Consider the following 21134-nt stretch of genomic DNA (forward strand, 5'->3'; position numbering starts at 1 on the left):
AACCATTTTTTAAATATCAAATATTTCTATTTTTACATGGAGAGGAGGAAAACCATAAATATGTTTAGTAATTTGGTGCACTTAGCTATCATTTCACTCTGTAAAAAAATGTAAAGACGATTTTGAATTTTTTAGGTACCATCTCTACTACTTGCTACGTAACTTTTTGTTATATTTGGTGACAGGGTGAACACAGAGGCATTTCTGTGTCTGTGAGGTGTAACAAGATAAAGTAAGAAAGTAAGAAAAACATTCTTTTGCCATTTATTGTTGTTCAAAACAAAATAGGATAATATAACTATTTTCTCTTAACAACATCATCATACAATGATGATAAAAACTGTTGTAAAACAACAACCTACTGGATTTCTCCTGCATGTTGATGACTAGGTATCATGTTTATCTACAAGATCACATTGTAGTTTGTTTAATATCTCCTGTTTACAGGACATTTGATTTGTTTGGAGAAAAATATGCACAAGTTCTGCAACAGAAATACGCATGACTTATGGAGTACAATATTAATCTGTGAAGTGCATATTCCTCCTCACAAAGGTAACGATTTTATCACACACACACATTAAATATTTACTTTACTTTAAATAAATAATGTAATTTTGTTCTTTATAGCTAAACATAAGTAAAATTAAAAATATTTGCTTTAATCAGTTTTCAATTAAAGTCATGCTAAAAATGATTACATGCATCCGAAGTGAAACAGGAACTGTTATACAGAAAAATATTGACACTTTCTGTTCTATTGTAAGTACATGGAGACTACAAATAAGTAATCAGCAAAACAAGGAGCTGCGTTCAATAAACGCTTGATGCCTCCGGTGGCATCCTTGTCGATACAAAGCAATCTAAGTCCAAAACAAGGTCAAGTTTAAGGTCAAGGTCAAACTGAGGTCAGGTGATGTCTGAAGATGAGGAATGGTCACAGGTTACATCTGCATTAGTATCAAGTCATTCTAGTTAGGGGTATTGATGCTAGATGAAACGGTCCCATTTGGTTAACCTCGTACGGACGGACGGATGAACTAAAGGACGGACAGGACAATCACTATATGCCTCCCGCATCAGTAGATGCCGGGGGCATAAAAATAATATGTAACTGATCATACATTACTTATATTCTAATTACCCTGTAAGTCTTTGTATCTGATAATATCTGCTTATGCATAAACAGTTTGCCTACACAGAAAAGTTGATGCCTGTCTACAGTACAAATCATATACAGTTGAAACTTGGCATCTTGAATTATACGGGATGATCAATTGTTTAATTTCGATATAACCGAAATTCAACTTTCAAAACGATACTTTGTGTACTTGTTTTTGGGACGGGACTTGTAAATGTTTTTGAGGTAGCCGGAATTTTGAGATAAGCCAGTTTGAGATATAAAGTTTCACCTATATATTTTGCAGTGACTAGAAGAAACAACCTTTAAAGTTAGACAAATCGCTGTTTTAAAGCCTTACGGTAAAATACAATTACTTTCATATATCTATACAAGCCTACTTGTTAACTTTTGAACATTTAAAGATATATAACATGGCATGCCAATATGAAAGACTTAACATTAACAACAAGCCATAAATATAAAATCGACATTATACATGCAGCCACCTGTATTAAGCTACTATTAAATGACTGGCTAAAATTCCACCCACCTTTTTACTATATAAGTACATGCCATTAAACAACTTTTTCATAACTGTAACCACAGACAAATGCATTTTAAAATTTGTGAATCTTTCTTTATTTCATTTTTTTCTTTTATTCTGGTTTTTGCCTAAAATACACTAACTTATAAACAAGTACAGATACAACATGTTGCCACAGGACAGAGGAAAATATGCTAATATAATACTGGTATACAACCTCCAATAAAAAATATTTTGGCAAACAAATAAAATAGTTGCTATAGTTGTACGGTTAACACTAACATCTAGTTTCATCAGCTTTTTTCTACACTGTTAGGACCTTTCTCTTGATTTGTTTTCATTTCAGCATCACCAGTTTGTTCTAATGACTTGTTCACATCAAGGCTGTCCTCAGAAACCTGTGACACATAAAACACACTAGATTTCTTCTGGCTATTTGACCTGCTAACCATTTTGAAAGCGGACTGGTGCCCAGTTTTTCCTGTTGAGGCAAGAGAAGAAGGTTGAACAGTTGGATTTCCAGCTGCTCCACTGTCTGAATTTTGTGAATCAGTCTGTTTTTGAGTTTCAGATGGTACCCCAATTTTGATTGGCTGATTTAAATTCATGTCACTGCAATCTTGTTTCTGATTGGCTGACGCGGTTTGAACTGGTTCTGATTCTGTCTCATTATCAACAGATATCTGCTGCTCATTTTTTGTACTGTCAATAATGTAGCATCTTAGTTTATTAATAAAGTCGACTGGAGTTGATGCAGATGTTGGAGAAGAGGGCCCAGCACTTGAGTTACTGGAAGATGGCAAACTGGGGCCACTGTGAGCTGCAATGGTAAAAGACTTTTATTAGAAATAAACTTGACATTATAGCCTTACAATGGCAGTGATCTTTATTCAATTGACTCATTTGAGTTGATGTTACCAGTGTTGTTATCATGATATCTGATCCTTTGGGATCATATTCAATGTTTATGCATAATATGGTAACTGAATGTATGTACTAGTATGTACTAAAGTGACAAAACTACTCAACATTTCAAAGTAGTGTTAAACAGATGAGACAGGGGAACAAAAACCTCATCTGGAAGTGAATGCAAATATTTTGATACCACATTTTTATAATCAAAATACACAGAAAGCAAAATCAAATTATGTGATGCACATCAAAACACTGCTTAAGTTTTAATTCAAAAATCCTTTTTTTTTTTTTTTTTTTTTTTTTTTTTTTTTGAAAGAAAAAGTAAAGACTTTAAATCAAGATAACTACAGTAACTGTTTTCATGTAACAAAACCTGATATTTTCTTTGGTCATTTCTCTTACATTTTGCTTTCTTCAACTCGGGACATCTTGGCGATGCCAAAGGAGTAGGTCCATACATTGGTGAAGACACTGGTGTAAAAAACTTTGTTGTGGTGGCTCGACTGAGGAACGCATCCAGGTCCCGCATGGTGAGATTGTTGTGCAGTGTTTCTAATGGCTTCAAGGAGGGAACCATGTTGAAACCATCGAAGGCTAAAAGAAAGAAAAATCCATGGTTTTTTTTTGGTAAGTACGTCATAATGATAGAAATTCTTCTTGGTCATTTGGTTTTAAGACAAATTTTCTGTAATTCAATTTTGTATCTGAATTTTCCCACATTCAGTATCTATGCTTATGGCTACTTCAAATAAATTTTTCAGTTTTGTTGTAAAGCATTGTTTAAAAGTACTATGCCATTCAGATCAAATCTAGGACAGGCGTGTCTATTTGAAACAATAAAGCAGGGCAATGTAAGTGAACTTGAATAACCATTCATTGAAGGATCATAATTTTCTACCAATATGGGTTTTACTAACAATTCTGCAGGAAAAGTTGAATGGAAGTACTTCTATATATATCCGCTTGAAAATATTCAAGAATTACTATGATGCTCAAAAATCTTGCAAAAAAATAATACAAAAACTAAAGTTTTACTTCTTGCTTGCAGCCAATGTAACATTTTTTATTTCTTGCTTGAAGTAATATAACATCTTTTTACTTCTTGCATGCAGCAATATAACATTTTTTACTTCTTGCTTGAAGTAATATAACATCTTTTTACTTCTTGCATGCACCAATATAACATTTTTTATTTTTGCATGCAGCAATATAACATCTTTTTACTTCTTGTTTGAAGTAACATAACCTCTTTTTACTTCTTGCATGCAGCAATATAACATTTATTACTTCTTGCTTGAAGTAATATAACATTTTTTATTTCTTGCTTGCAGCAATATAATATTTTTTACTTCTTGCTAGCACCAACATAAGATTATACTTTTTGCCTGCAAGCAATATAACATCTTTTAACAAGAAGTGCCAAATATTAGATTCTGCTGCAGACCTGTTTGATAGTGCTAACCAAAATCTGAGACAGATCAATTATCATGTAGCATCAAGCCAAAAACCTCTGTAAGATTGTATATAACATTAACACAGTGTATACAGTTTTATATTTAACTGTAGAAAACAAGGTTCATAATATGGCCTTATTTAAACAAATTAAACAAAATCAATTCCAGATCAGATCAGTGGAAATTATACATAGAAGAAGCAAATAAAAAAGAAAAGTATTACATGCATATTAAAAACATTTCACTACACATAGATCATATAATACAAGGCATGCAAAATAAGGAAGTGGTATGCAGCTATTACCTGAACAATAATCAATATTTTATAATCACATCTTCTGTAAAATAAGTTTCCTCACTTTTGTTAAACTTAAGCCTGCTGGCGGCAAGTGATTCTGCCTTTGCGACCAGTGCAGACCAAGATCAGCCTGCACTTCCGTGCAGGCTGATCATGGTCTGCACTGTTCGCTATTCAGTCAGTAAATTTTCAGTGGACACCCCTTTAAATTATAAATGATATTGCTTAAAATGAATGATGGACCAGTCCATTATAGAAATTTAGCAGGTTAAGGGCTAAAATTAAACATATCTTATGATGTAAATGGAAATACTTTATTATAGAACTAAGTATATTTAGCAAATTTAGTCCTTTCATTCTTTAAATTAATATCAGTGTAGTACTTTTAAGTAAAAAAAAAAAAATGCTTTTCAGTACAAATGTATATGCAATGCAAAAACCAAACAAACAAATTGCCACATCAAGCAAGCCTCAACAAACTCCTGCATATAAGAAATCCTGACTTTGATATGTTTCTTGTAACCATGGAAACTGCTAATCTTAACATATGAAACAAGAGCTGTCAGTGGACAGCGGGCTCGCCTATTCTGAGTGCTTGATAGTATAATATAAGCTATGAGTAAAACTTTAACATTACAAACAAGAGCTGTCTCCATAGGATGACACATGCCCCCGATGGCACTTTAAATGAATAGTTATGGCCGATGTCCGAGTTTAGGACCTTTGACCTACGGAGCTGGGTCTTGCGCGCGACACGTCGTCTTACTGTGTCACACATTTATGCGTAGTTATTTTAAAATCCATGCATGAATGACAAAGATATGGACCGGACACGCCCATCAATGCACTATCATGAAAAAAGACCTTTAACATCTAAGTGTGACCTTGACCTTTGAGCTACGGACCTGGGTCTTGCGCATAACACGTCGTCTTACTGTGGTACACATTCATGCCAAGTTATTTGAAAATCCATCCATCGATGACAAAGATATGGACCGGACACGCCCATCAATGCACTATCCCTTAATGTCTAAGTGTGACCTTGACCTTTGAGATACGGACCTGGGTCTTGCGCGTGACACGTCGTCTTACTGTGGTACACATTCATGCCAAGTTATTTGAAAATCCATCCATTGATGACAAAGATATGGACCGGACACGCCCATCAATGCACTATCCCTTAATGTCTAAGTGTGACCTTGACCTTTGAGGTACGGACCTGGGTCTTGCGCGTGACACGTCATCTTACTGTGGTACACATTCATGCCAAGTTATTTGAAAATCCATCCATCGATGACAAAGATATGGACCGGACACGCCCATCAATGCAATAACCTTTAATGTCTAAGTGTGACCTTGACCTTTGAGCTACGGACCTGGGTATTGCACGTGACACGTCGTCTTACTGTGGTACACATTTATGCCAAGTTATTTGAAAATCCATCCATCGATGACAAAGATATGAACCGGACACGAAAAATGCGGACAGACCGACAGACTGACAGACCGACAGACAGACGGTTCAAAAACTATATGCCTCCCTTTGGGGGCATAAAAAAAATTATTTCTGAACAAAATTCAGTCATTTTCCAGGGTAGCTGTGTTACAATACCACAAAGAAATATAAAAATGTTAAATGAATACCTTTCTGAAATGACAGAAACTGTTCCTAAGAGCTTAAAAAGGAATAATATAAGCTGCACAGAAATCAAATAACATACAAGCTAAATGCAAAAGCGAACAAAATGTCATCAAGCACAAGTCTGCAGAATTCATCAGTTTACAAACTACAACATTTAAGAAACTATTTACAAGTTTATTATAAAAAGTGCCAAGATGAATGTAAGAGACTTGCTATTAGCAGTGTCAGGTACTGAAAAACCATAGACAAACAAAAAATGATTATTAGACAAAAAAGAAAACTTCTTTGTATAAAGCTAAATCAAATGACTGGAATAAACGATATGAATTAAAACAAAAGAAGTACAACAGCATGGAAGTAACAAAAAGAAAAATGGTTATAGTACACAAGACAATGATAGAGAAAATGTACTAAGTTTTGTCTCAGTAACTGCAGTTTGTCAGTAAGGGTGCGTTATTCAAAATAATCTAAAAACATCATACCAGTTGATTACGAAACAAACAAGTCAAGAATTCAGTGGACTTTAAGCTGTATATAGGTTGAAGCATTGTGAAATTGTTTGCCACATTTTAGTAGCAATATGTTTCAAAATGTCTACTTGAACAAATTAGGTTCATAAAAAGCTGAACAATAATTATTGTAAATGTCAATTTTCTGCTCAAAGCTATTGTATGGAAATCATATTTTTATCCCAAAGAAATAATTTCAAAACTCATCCTGTTCCGAGTTTTCAGTATACATGAATGTCAATAGAAGTAGACAAGAGCTTTGCAAAGCAGGGTGATATATGCCGAAGCTCTATGAGGCGGAAGTAAAAAGAAATATTTTGTGGGGTGTAATGAGTTGGAAGTGTAATTTGGCGTGAAGGGTTGGCCATTTTATGCAGTGGCTGGACAGAATACTTAGGCAAAAGTAACTAAGAGACTTTTTTCGAGTTGTGTGTAAAAGAGTGTGTGTTTGAAGTGGGGTGGGGGCTAAAAATCATGTAATTTTGCACTCCTCAAATTATCTCATCACCACCATCTAGTCCAAGTTTAAAGTCAATACCCTGAATATTTTGAAGTTCTGCTCCAGACAGAAAATATGAAAAGCTGAATTGCCATTTAAACACTTGATCTTTCACCTAACAATCAGTTCATGCATACAAACCATTTATTGCCATCTACCTATATGCAAAGTTTAAAGTCAAAGCAGTTATTAGTTATGCTCTGGACACAAAATATGCGGACAAAGTGACCTTGCTGTGACCTTGACCTCTTACTACTGACCTGGTTCATGAGCTTGCACATCGTGTCATCACTACCTACTTATATGCACAGACTAAAGTTAATTTATGTAACCTTGAAAAATTATGCTCTATAGATACGAAATATAACGGACAGATTTACCTTGAGCTCATTGACCTACAAACCTGATTCATGTGCTCTAAACAGTGTCTCATTGCCACAAACTTTAATGCAAGTTAAGTCAATACCTTGAATAGTTATTAAGTATACTGAGGACAAGAAATATGTGGGACAAATTTTATTTTTGAGCTTAAATCATTTCTACCTAAGCTTGACCTATTACCTTTCAAGCACTATGTAAACCATCTTACTGCACCTTTATCAATTTAGTCAACCTCTGAATGGTTATTAAGTTATGCCAGAACAAAATACAACTGAATGCAGGACAGAAAGCATAAAAAGTGTTCTGCATTGCGTGTTTAAAAACTACAACTTTAAGACCCAATTACAGATTTATGATAAAATGCTCTATTTGTGTAGAACTGCTATATATATGAAACAAGACAAACAATTCTGTATGACAAAATACTTCTGATTTACGCAAGATTATGACTGAATAATCATTCTCAAATTAGAACCTTGGATCAGTGTTATAGACCAATAGACTAGGACACTGTTACTAAGTCTATGTCAGTAACTTAGTAATTAAGTAGTTGCATGTTATTCAATAACTCGCTATCATGTTAGAAACAGAAAATAGATTCGGACTAGTGTTGTGTCTTGCTTGCTGAAATGTTGCCAAACAAGGGCTTTTCAAATATCGTTTTAAGCAGTATTATAAAAGCGAACAATATTATTATGAAATGTCCATTTCTGCTCAAAAGATATTGTTGAAATCATATTTTTATCCCAAAGAAATAATTTCAAAATCATCCTGTTCCGAGTTTTCAGTATACATGAATGTCAATAGAAGTAGACAAGAGCTTTGCAAAGCAGGGTGATATATGCCCGAAGCTCTAGTGGAGGCGGAAGTAGAAAGAAATATTTTTGTGGGGGTGTATTGGAGTTGGAAGTGTAATTTGGCGGTGAAGGGTTGGGCCATTTTATGCAGTGGCTGGACAGAATACTTAGGCAAAAGTAACTAAGAGGACCTTTTTTCGAGGTTGTGTGTAAAAGAGTGTGTGTTTGAAGTGGGGTGGGGGGCATAAAAATTCATGTGAATTTTGCACTCCTCAAATTATCTCATCACCACCCATCTATGTTCCAAGTTTAAAGTCAATACCATGAATAGTTTTGAAGTTCTGCTCCAGACAGAAAATATGAAAAGCTGAATTGCCATTTAAACACTTGATCTTTCACCTAACAATCAGGTTCATGCATACAAACCATCTTATTGCCATCTACCTATATGCAAAGTTTAAAGTCAAAGCAGTTATTAAGTTATGCTCTGGACACAAAATATGCCGGACAAAGCTGACCTTGCTGTGACCTTGACCTCTTACCTACTGACCTGGTTCATGAGCTCTGCACATCGTGTCATCACTACCTACTTATATGCACAGACTAAAGTTAATTATATGTAACCTTGAAAAATTATGCTCTATAGATACGAAATATAACGGACAGATTTGACCTTTGAGCTCCTTTGACCTACAAACCTGATTCATGTGCTCTAAACAGTGTCTCATTGCCACAAACTTTAATGCCAAGTTTAAAGTCAATACCTTGAATAGTTATTAAGTTATACTGAGGACAAGAAATATGTGGGACAAATTTTATTTTTGAGCTTTAAATTCATTTCTAACCTTAAGCTTGACCTATTCACCTTTTCAAGCACTATGTAAACCATCTTACTGCCACCTTTATGCCAAGTTTAAAGTCACTACCTTGAATGGTTATTAAGTTATGCTCCCGACACAAAATACAATGGATGGTGACGGACAGATGGGCATATAAAAGAGCTGCTTCTGAGATGTGCGTGTGTTTAAACAACCTAGCAAGCTTGACAGGTCACCTAATTCAACAGATATTATGAAAATCATCATATCTATTTTGTTGTAGAAACATGCTATATAATATACACACAGAAAAGTCAATTCTGTCATGAAACTTTATTACATTCTGGATTTCGGTCAGTTTTGATGTTATATTTTCCATTTAAGAATCTGTGGCATGTTTATAATTCAATAGGTAATCTTGTACGCGACACTTTTACCTAATCATAACTGTAAGTTATTACTTTAAATTAAGTAGTTTTGCAATGATTTTCAGACTAACTCGCTAATGTTAGTAAAACTTAGGAAAATGTTTCGACTCTGTGTTGTGTCTTGTTTTGCTGATAATGTTGCTCAAAAAAGGGGTTTTAAGATATCCTTTAAGCAGTAATATTATAAGGGAAAATATTGGCATCTATGAAACCCATGACGCTTTTGAATACCAAAAGAAATATTAGTTAAATTTAACTAAAAAAAGTTTAAAAAAAAAGAAGAAAAAAACAAGAGCTGTCTCCATAGGATGACACATGCCCCAGATGGCACTTTGAATGAATAGTTATGGCCCATGTTAGAGTTTAGGACCTTTGACCTACGGAGCTGGGTCTTGCGTGCGACACGTCGACTTACTGTGTCACACATTCATGTGTAGTTATTTTAAAATCCATGCATGAATGACAAAGATATGGACCGGACACGCCCATCAATGCACTATCATGAAAAATGACCTTTAACGTCTAAGTGTGACCTTGACCTTGGAGCTACGGACCTGGGTCTTGCGCACAACACGTCGTCTTACTGTGGTACACATTCATGCCAAGTTATTTGAAAATCCATCCATCGATGACAAAGATATGGACCGGACACGCCCATCAATGCACTGTCCTTTAATGTCTAAGTGTGACCTTGACCTTTGAGCTACGGACCTGGGTATTGCGCGCGACACGTCGTCTTACTGTGGTACACATTCATGCCAAGTTATTTGAAAATCCATCCATCGATGACAAAGATATGGACCGGACACGCCCATCAATGCACTATCCTTTAATGTCTAAGTGTGACCTTGACCTTTGAGCTACAGACCTGGGTCTTGCGCGCAACACGTCGTCTTACTGTGGTACACATTCATGCCAAGTTATTTGAAAATCCATCCATCGATGACAAAGATATGGACCGGACACGCCCATCAATGCACTATCCTTTAATGTCTAAGTGTGACCTTGACCTTTGAGCTACGGACCTGGGTCTTGCGCGCGACACGTCGTCTTACTGTGGTACCCATTCATGCCAAGTTATTTGAAAATCCATCCATCGATGACAAAGATATGGACCGGACACGAAAATTGCGGACAGACTGACAGACTGACAGACCGATGGACCGACAGATCGACGGACCGACAGACGGACAGACAGTTCAAAAACTATATGCCTCCCTTTGGAGGCATAAAAAAAGAGTAAAAACGAATCTATCAAACAGCAACAAAGTCCCTTACAAGTATGGGCATAATTATATAACCATGGATATTTGTAATAAAATAATTTTAACCCTCTAAGCCTGCTGGCTGCAACTGATCTTGCCTTTGCGACCAGTGCAGACCATGATCAGTATTACTCTGATACTTTTAAAGAAATGACAGGATTCACCTTCTAAGAGAGAATTTAACATTTCTAAAATGGACTGATCCATCATTCAATTTGGGCAAAACCATTTACTATTCGAAGGGGTGTTCAATGAAAATTTACTGACAATAGCGAACAGTGCAGACCAAGATCAGCCTGCACAGATGTGCAGGCTGATCTTGGTCTGCACTGGTCGCAAAGGCAGAATCACTTGCTGCCAGCAGGCTAAAGGTTAATAAGCAAGGGCAAACAGAGAAAATTAAACAACAAGCGTCATTCTCCACATTGTCTTCTGGTATCTATGTACAAAGTTTAATGAAAAAATCTCTTTTCTCTTTTACTATGTAAGTTATCAAAGGATCCAATATACGTTTGTCATATATTTTTTACTTTTTGTTGTCACATAAAAGGACATGCATATAATCAATTTTGCCCTCTATCTATGTACCAACTTTCAAGCGAAAAACAAGAAGCTGCGTTCAATGAACGCTTGATGCCCCCGGTGGCATCCTTGTCGAAACAAAGCAACCTAAGTTTAAAACGAGGTTAAGGTCAAGGTCAAAGTGAGGTCAGATGATGTTTGAAGATGAGGAATGGTCACAGGTTACATCTGTATTAGTATCAAGTCATTCTAGTAAAGGGTATTGATGCTAGATGAAACGGTCCCATTTGGTTAACCAAGAGATGGCCCATACAAAGCAACCTAAGTCCAAAACGAGGTCAAGGTCAAGGTCAATCTGAGGTCAGGTGATGTTTGAAGATGGGGAATGGTCACAGGTTACATCTGCATTAGTATCAAGTCATTCTAGTAAGGGGTATTATGCCGGGGGCCTAAAAATCTGTACTTTTAAAAAATTATTCCGACTCTTCATTTTCTGAAACACAGATTGACAGGGCTATGGGAAAGTAAGCACCCCACACCCCCCACCCCTACATTCCCCACACCCAAATTCTCAGAAAACAAGGCAGTCGGTAGATGATATTACTGAATTAAGTTTTTTATGTGATTAAATATTAAGTATTACTATGTTAAAGGGTTAATACTACATAAGCAATAAAATTACATATTTCTAGTTAAAGACATGTTACCTTTCTGAAAAAATGCAACTGAAATGTCAATGTTGTCAGAATTTTGTCAGGAGTTTTTTTACTTATAATAATATCTATGCATGTGTGTTTTATAAGATGTTTGGAAGCAGAATTTTTTTTTATGAAGCACAATGAAAAAAAATCATCAAGTACCCTGAAAGTTCAAAGATAATAATTAAATTATATGGAAACAAAACACCAGAGGTTTACAAACATATGGTGTTCCATTAGGGCCATGGCCACAATTTTGAGCTCAAAAGAATAAAAAGGTACTATAATGTTGAAAAGTCGAAATAAAGAAACTACAATGGTGAAGCAACAATGATTAAAACAAGAAACTACGACGTTAACAAGAATATACGCCCAAAGGGTTATATCAGAGGAGGAGGGAAGCAAAATTTAAAGTTTTTTATGGGAGGTGTGAGGGTGGTGGGAGTGGGAGCAGGGTGTGTAGAATATAAAGGGCAAGAAACTAAATGACATTTTGTTTTTCTTTCTTTTTTTTTTTTTGTTGTAATGTAGATTGTTGCAGTCTGCATATCATCTCATCATCACCTGCCTATATTCCAAGTTTCAAGTCAATACCTTGAATGGTTAATAAGTTATGCTCCGAATACTAAATATGACGGATAGATTTGACCTTTCAGCACAATCTGTGACCTTGACCTTAAAACCTACAGACCAGGTTCATGTTCTCTGCATATTGTCTCATCACTACCTACATATATGCCAAGTTTGAAGTCAATTCATTGGATTGTTAATATCAGTTATGTTCCAGACATGAAATATGACGGACAGATTTGACGTATGAGCTCAATTTCTGAGCTTGACCTTTGACCTACAGACCGGTTCATGTGCTTTGCATATCGTCTGGTCACCACTTACCTACACGCCAAGTTTGAAGTCATTATCTTGCATGGTTATTTAGATATGCTCCAGACACAAAATATGATGGACAGTTTTGAACTTTTAGCTCCATTTCTGACCTTGACCTTCAATCTACAGAGCAGGTTCAAGCACTCTGCACATCATCTCACCGTAATCTACCTATATGCCAAGTTTAAAATGAATACCTTTAAATATTATAGTTATGCTCCAGATACGAATTATGACGGATGGTCATATGGACGGATGCATGCCATTTTTCCAAAACAGGCGTATAAAAAAGTCAAAACAAGGAAACCATGATGCTGAAATGCCGAAATAAGGAAACCACAATGGTAAAAAGTCAAAAGTAAGATAATGAAAGTATAAAATAATTTCGACATTTAACAATGATTATCGTAGTTTTGTTATTTCAACTTCTCAACATTGTAGCTTTGTGTTTCAGTCGTAGTTTCGTTATTTTGACTTTTCAAAATCATAGCATTGTATTTTTTGCTGTTTCAAACTCACAATATGCCACAATGGCCCTAACAGGTCACCGTACAAACCCATGTGACTACAGTTAATACTACATAAAATGTTGATAATGACATTTTAGCCAGTGGTTTAGTACTAGACACAACAGCTACCAGGATAATGTATCTAAAACAGTGACAAAGGTGGTTTCACATGCACAGTGATAGCTCAGTTACAATCAACACATTTCTTCAAGCTGTTAATGAAAATATTTTCCTAGAAAAAAAAAGATGAAACTGCAGGACTTATCTTTGGTGATGATGAATGGTCAGACAGATCAATGCATGGACAAATAATAGGAAAAAAATAAAATAATGTGCATTTTTCTCCATATAGCCTTTTATCTATGTGCCAGGTTTCATGAAAAAATATCTTGTACTGTAGACTTTATGGACGAATCTATCATTTGTGACTGAAGGACAAACAGACAGACACATGAGTAAACAGACTGGCCAAACCCAGTATAAAGATATAATGTTCATCTTCTCCATAATGTCTTTTGACAATTTCAGGAAAAAATCTCTTGTTGTTTTCAAGTTATCATTAGGAACCATTTTTTAGTTATATTTGTGACTGTAATTGCCAGCGCTTATTCTCCATTATTAAAGTTATTGCAGGAACCATTTTTTGGTCATAGTTTTAACTGTTTGTTGCCACAGCAATCATTCTGTTGCCATAGCAACAAAATAAAACAAAATGTATATTCTCTGTAATGTCACCTATCACTATATCATTTTTCCTTAAAAATATCTTATAAGTTATGCAGGATCCCATTTCGTGAGAGATTTTGACAGATAGACTGAACTCACAGTGTGCAGATGGACTGACACACAGGCATACGGGGAGGGCAGCAAACAATATTTATTAATTTAATAATCTGCAGGGAGGAAAGCATTAAACTGGTCAAACTTTTAAAGGTGGTCAATCACATTTAATCAACATTTAATGACATTTTTTACTTTTTGTATATTCTGGTAGAGAATTATTTAAGGAACAAAAAGACCGATTACATAGAGTTAGATTCCTATTTGAAATGTATATTTTATTATTTTTATAAAATTTTGTAATTACTCCCCTTTAATATGAAAGCATATAAAAAGCTGGGTATTTCTTTTTATTTCAATACAATGTCTAGTTTTACAGTTGCATTTGATAGACATATCAACTATTGAACAATCTGAACCAAAATGCAAGTTTTAACGCTGTGTGTAGCTTCTGAATTCATTTATTTCCAATCTATCTTGGTTGCGCAACCAAGATAGGCAAAGGGAGGTAATAATATTTTTTCAAACTTGCGTTTCTAATGAATTCCTTCTAAATACATACTTTTTAATGCAAATATTTTACAAATATATTACAATATGTCTAATATTTATACATTTCCTTAGGCAAAGTATGTTTATCAAATTTATACTTATGATAAAATAACTCTATCTTGGTTGGGCAACCAGGATAGGAAAATGAAATTTTAAAAATACCTCCAGTGAAAATCTAATTTGTATTAAGTGTTAAGTGAACATAAATGAGTGTAAATGATCAGATGCTAAAGTTTCAAACAAATCCGTTACATGGCCAAAATCTGATTATCCACCTTTAAGAGACAAATCTATTAACTATCTAAGTCTGGTCTATATCAGATTCTAGGATTAAAAGATACTAGACGGATTGGCCACCCTACAAGAGGAAAACATCATGTTAAACAAAATCATCAACATAGGCACAATTTGAACCCCGGATGTAACAACTATTACAGATTATGATACCACTTTTCACTACAAAACACAGGATTTCATATAAAATTTCATCTGTTGCTGTCAAATAAATCTTTTTTTGTATATTGTAAAACTCATTTTTGTTTTTGGAAGGTTTAAGGTAGTTCTGCATGTTTAGATCCAAAATATTTCTTCAATGCAGAATTTGAGTAAACTACAATTTTTCAAACCAGAAAACATATACTAAGAACAATTTGAACAATAACAAGAGCTGTCACAGGAGACAGTGCGCTCGACTATTTCCATGCTGGATAGTGAAATTGGGCACATCTGAGGAAGGTGGAGCTGTCGTTGGAGTGATTTATGACTACAATGTGGATGAAGATATTGGACAAAAGCTTAAAGTCTGTATCAAAAGTATTAAAGAATATTAGGCGATCTTATGGTGATACAAGTTATGTGCAAGTTTGGTTAAAATCAAATCTCAAATGAAACCACTATGATCACGCAGACAAGACCAAAATAGCCAATTTTTGCCCTTTCAAGGGCCGTAACTCTGGAACCCATGGTTGGATATGGCTGTTGCAAAAAAGGAACTAAGATTTTATGTTGATACGAGTTGTGTGTAAGTTTGGTTAAAATCCAATTATAAATGAAACTGCTATTGTGCAGACAAGACCAAAATAGCCAATTTCTGGACCTTTCATAGGCTGTAACTCTAGAACCCATAAAGGAATATGCCTCATTCAAGAAAAGAACTGAGATCATATAGTGATATAAGTTGTGTGCAAGTTTGGTTAAAATCAAATCATAAGACAAGACCAAAATAGCCAGTTTTCTGCCTTTCAGGAGCTGTAACTCTGGAACCCATGGTGGGATATGGATGGTTCAAGAAAGGAACCAAGATCTTATGGTGGTACAAGTTGTGTGCAAGTTTGGTTAAAATTAAATCATAAATGAAACCACTATTGTGCAGACAAGAAATTGTTGACAGACGCATGACAGACATCAAGTGGTCACAGAAGCTCACATAAATGAGCCTTTGGCTCAGGCAAGCTAAAAACGGGGGGATAATTCATGAAATATTGGTGCAAGAGTTATGACCCTTCTGCCATATAATGTGGGTGATGATGAGGAATAACTATATTAAGTTTAAAACAAATCAATCATGTAATCACAGAGAAAAAGAGAAAGGGCATAAAAACTTTAACCAAGGTGCGGACGCAGAAGGATGCTGACACCTGCAACGGAGGGTCGAGTAGGAGAGCTCTCCGTACTTTGTATAGTCAAGCTCAAAAGTAGAGGGTTGTGTGCTTGATCTGAAGAAATTGTACTTCAATAAAACTTTCGTAGTTTCACATTTTCGATTATAGAAAAACTTAATGTCTACTAATAAACTTTGATAATGTGGCAGTTGAGTCCAAAAAGTCCAGGGATGTTCAAAGATAATCCGTCATAGATCTATTGTAAAGCAAATATTAGATTTACCTGTATTGGAAAATAAATAGTGTCGATTGGATTTAGGTCAACTGTCACATTATCAAAGTTTATTAGTACAATGCCTATATTAATGATACTTCTCCAAGTTACAAATTGATATTGTCTTTCTTTTTGTTAAATAAAATGTCAGTGTGCTTATTTTTGAGATATTTGCCCAAGATTTCAGAGATTCACAAATTACAAGCTGAGTTTATGACCTAATATTTGGAATTTTTTCATATGTTGGAAGTTCTAGTCATAAATTTAATCTGATGAAAGAAAGAAAGAAAAATTGCTGGTTCAATCAATTAATGCATTTTTTAAATTTCTGTATGCTGGATCCGAATTTCTTTTAATTTTTAATTGAAAAATGATGTTACACCATTCAACTTTCGGTTTTTCAAAGGTGCAGAACTACCTTTATGTCACACTGACAAAAGTTACATCATGCATATGGCAACTTTTCAACTGATTTTGTAGGAAGAACCCAGGTGCCTTTCCAGGCACTATTTAAGGCAGAGGCAGACAACCTGGGTAGACCAGTGACCTTCCTCACAATGTAAGATTTTTTACACTCCTATATTCCAAGAGAAGTTTCGAACCAACAGTGATGAGGTTACAACTTCTGTTTTGAAGTGACTTTAACCACTCGGACATAAAGGCCCCTTTTGTAAAACTCAAATGTGAACAAAACAAGCACTAATGTGACTACAGGAATCAAGACTGTAATTTGAAATTTTATAACTTGAAAAGCAACTGTAACTATTTCTACTTGAAATGTCTTAACTGGTACACTTTGTTTATAGAAATGTAGTATAAACTGTGATGTAAAACAATCAAAATTTGTTACTATGCATGTATGATTAATTTAGGGCTACATGTGGCTGGAATAGATCATTCCAAACTGAAAATACAGGCCGAAAACTGCTTCCATTTTCAGCAACAGTGCCCTTGCCCTTAACCAACTGAACCTAAATGCTACCCAAACCTTTACCTTTTTATGAAATACCTATGTACCATTAGTTTCATTACAATGTCTCACTCCTAAATATTAAGAGTTACTTGCTGTAAATTGTTTTTCTATGTTTAGTAAAAAGTGATCTTGACCTTAGCTTTGTTCAAAATATGTCAATCTTCAGTTATTGACTGGACACCCAAAACAGGCCCCTATATGCCAAACTACCTGCCAAATCATATGCCATACCTCAATCTGATAACCAGTATTTTCAAGAAATCCTGGTTAATAAAACATTAAATGACAAACAAAGAGTGTAGCAAAAGAACAGCCCTTTTTTTCTTTTATCATGGGTAATGTTAGAAAGTTACTTTAATAATCACAGTTTTGTACTTACTCCGTCAGTTCCAAACAAGAAAAATAGTTCATCCTGATCTTATATGAAATCCTTTAAAATAAAACTAACACAAAAGAACAACAAAAATAACCCATTTTTTGTGTAAGTGTGATCTTTACCATTACCACAACTGAAGTACAGGCAACTTTGGAGTCTCACTTTGGTTTCCAGTTGTGTTCTGCACTTCTCTAAGGTGAATTATAGGAACAAAAGTGTTAGAGCAAACGCAAACTTGTTAATGTAAACAAAATGTAAAAGAAATGCAACAAATACACAATAACTATGCACCAATGATAAATTATCTGTATTTATTTTAACAGTGATTTAACTAAATGGTGTATGTTAACTGTTTAAAATGTTCTATAGTTGTGTTTATTTGGAAGCAAACTTCAAACATTGTCAAGCTTAACTGTGAAAATAAGACTGTTATAATTATTTCGTTACAGTAATTATCTATCTATTTTACATATAAATCTTGAACATTATGAAGAAATAACACAAAGAATTGGCCAAGTTTGTTATATATGATTCATTAGTTGATTTTTTTTTTTCATTTTTAGATCTAAAGACCCTCGAAGTCTATGAAAACATTCATGATGAACTGCTACAAAGTTATTGCACACCAAGCATAAGGAAATTCTAACCAACAAATTGGCCTTGCTTCAAAAATTGACAAAGGTCAACCGAGACACAATACAACATACACACCTTAAACTAATACCTGACCTTGACCTTTCATCATTATTCTTATAATGGAGGTAAGAACTTAAATACATGATAATGACACTAAATTTTGTTTCTATTGAAATAGAAAACTTTTCCAACTGATCAGATCTTCAATAATTAATATCTAAATTACGCAAATTATATAATACATATTCTGCTAAACAACTTTTAACTAGAAGATGCTTTTGTAAACAAGAGCGCCGCCAAGCGGGGCAATATACGCCCGCAGGCTTACATCATAGGATGGGAGCAAAATTTTAAGAACTTGACTGTTGTAGCCCCAAAGGACTGGAACAACAAAAGGAAAACTTCAAAAAACAAATCCAAGTCCACAAAAAAAATATTCAAAGTCTACAAAAAAATCCTTATCAGGTACAGGTATGTAAAAATACACCTTAAAATTGGAGGTACCATCCATGTTGTACCACAGAAAAGTGGTCTCGGTTTTTCCCTAGGGCCAATAATAAAAAAGTTTCAAAATAAACTATTTATAGTAACATAAAAAGGAAGTAATTCAAAAAAAAAAATTATTGTAAGTACAAACAAGAGCACCGCCTTGCGGGTGCTGACGCTCATCTGATTTTTTTTGTATAATAGAAATATTGTCCTACCAATGATTTTCTAAGTCTAAAAAGGGCCATCATTCTTGCAAAAAGCAGGATAGAGTTATGTTTCTTGATGTACAGTGTCCACTTATGATGGTGAAAAACTGTTGCAAGTTTTAAAGCAATAGCTTTGATAGTTTATGAGAAAAGTTGACTTAAACATAATATTCAACCAAGAAAATGATTTTTCTAAGTCCAAAAGGGGCAATAATTATTGCAAAAAGCAGGATGGAGTTATGTTGCTTGCTGTACAACCGACGCCGACAACCGCTCAAGTGATGACAATAACTCATCATTTTTTTTCAAAAAATCAGATGAGCTAAAAAGAGATCTGCCAAATAAAACCAAGAGCACTGCAATGCAGAGCAATATACACAAAGCAAAGTCATATATGACCTTTGACCCTTAAGTGTGACCTTGACCTTGAAGCGAGTCATCCGGAACATACGCTCTGCACATCGTTACAATGTGGTGAACATTTCTGCAAAGTTTCTTTGAAATCCTTCCAGCAGTTCAAGAGTTACAGAGCAGACACGAAACAAACTGACATGACTTTTGACCCCTAAGTGTGACCTTGACCTTCAAGCAAGTCATCCGGAACATGCGCTCTGCACGTCGTCTTGGTGTGGTGAACATTTGTGTCAAGTTTCTTTGAGTTCAAGAGTTACAGAGCGGACAGACGAAACAAAGTGATATGACCTTTGACTCCTAACTGTGACCTTGACCTTGAAGCGAGATATCAAAACATGCGCTCTGCACATCGTCTCGGTGTGGTGAACATTTGTGTAAAGTTTCCTTGAAACCCTTCAAGGGGTTCAAGAGTTACAGAGCGGACACGAAATTGCTAACGGACAGACAGACGGACAGGCGGACACCAGCATCATAACATAATACGTCCCTTCGGGCGTATAAAAAGCCCATGTCTCCCCCAATGCAAAGTCTTATAGGCAAGAAGTCAATAGGGGTCAGGAGTGAAAGTCAAAGAGACACTGATGGTTGGCTGCAATAGGGATCATCTACTTGGCATGTCCAGTCATCCCGCTAAGTTTCAACACTCTTGGCCTAGTAGTTCTCAAGTCACTGTTCAGGCTCCTGTGACCTTGACCTTTGATCAAGTGACTCCAAAATAAATAGGGGTCATCTACTCTGCATGTCCAATCATCCTATTAAGTTTCAACATTCTAGGTCAAGTGGTTCTCTAGTTATTTTCCGGAAATGATTTTACAAGACCCGGCCCCTGTGACCTTTACCTTTAAAAGACTGATCCAAAAATCAATAGGGGTCATCTACTCTGCATGTTCAATCATCCTATGAAGTTTCAACATTCTGGGTCAAGTGGTTCTCAAGTTATTGATCGGAAATTGTTTTCCATGTTCAGGCTGCTGTGACCTTGAACTTTAACAGAGTGACCCCAAAATCGCTTGGGGTCATCTACTCTGCATGTTCAATCATCCTATGAAGTTTCAACATTCTGGATCAAGAGGTTCTCAAGTTATTGATCAGAAATGGTTTTCAATGTTCAGGCTCCTGTGACCTTGGCCTTTAACGGAGTGACCCCAAAAACAATAGGGGTCATTTACTCTGCATGACCAATCATCCTATGAAGTTTCAACATTCTGGGTAGAGTGGTTCTCAAGTTACTGACCGGAAATGGTTTTCCATGTTCAGGCCCCTGTGACCTTGACCTTTAATAGAGTGACCCCAAAATTAATTGGGGTCATTTACTCTGCATGTCCAATTATCCTATGAAGTTTTAACATTCTCAGGGTCAAGAGGTTCTCAAGTTATTGATCGGAAATGGTTTTCCATGTTCAGGCCCCTGTGACCTTGACCTTTAACAAAGTGATCCCAAAATCGATAGGGGTCATCTACTCTGCATGACCAATCATCCTATTAAGTTTCAACATTCTGGGTCAAGTGGTTCTCAAGTTACTGACCGGAAATGGTTTTCAATGTT

The 21134-nt window shown here is 35.4% G+C and overlaps 1 protein-coding gene across 22 annotated transcripts in view; it reads right to left on the reverse strand.

The window, feature by feature from the left end:
• Positions 1–248: 248 nt before the first annotated feature.
• LOC123534731 (inositol hexakisphosphate and diphosphoinositol-pentakisphosphate kinase 2-like) overlaps positions 249–21134 on the reverse strand; it is a 99532-nt gene continuing 78646 nt past the window's right edge. For 11 of the 22 annotated variants that reach the window (XM_053519212.1, XM_053519218.1, XM_053519213.1 and 8 more), the window contains 3 exons: positions 17966–18034; positions 2985–3176; positions 249–2487 (listed from right to left, as the gene is read on the reverse strand). In XM_053519212.1, the coding sequence (XP_053375187.1) occupies positions 1961–2487; positions 2985–3176; positions 17966–18034 (788 nt within the window). In that variant the 3' untranslated portion in view covers positions 249–1960. Of the gene's footprint in view, positions 2488–2984; positions 3177–4448; positions 6208–11902; positions 11921–17965; positions 18035–21134 lie in introns of those variants that run through there. The other 11 variants (XM_053519229.1, XM_053519226.1, XM_053519220.1 and 8 more) reach the window with 5 other exon arrangements.

Source organism: Mercenaria mercenaria, chromosome 12 (genome assembly GCF_021730395.1).
Source record: "Mercenaria mercenaria strain notata chromosome 12, MADL_Memer_1, whole genome shotgun sequence".
Lineage (NCBI taxonomy): Eukaryota > Metazoa > Mollusca > Bivalvia > Venerida > Veneridae > Mercenaria > Mercenaria mercenaria.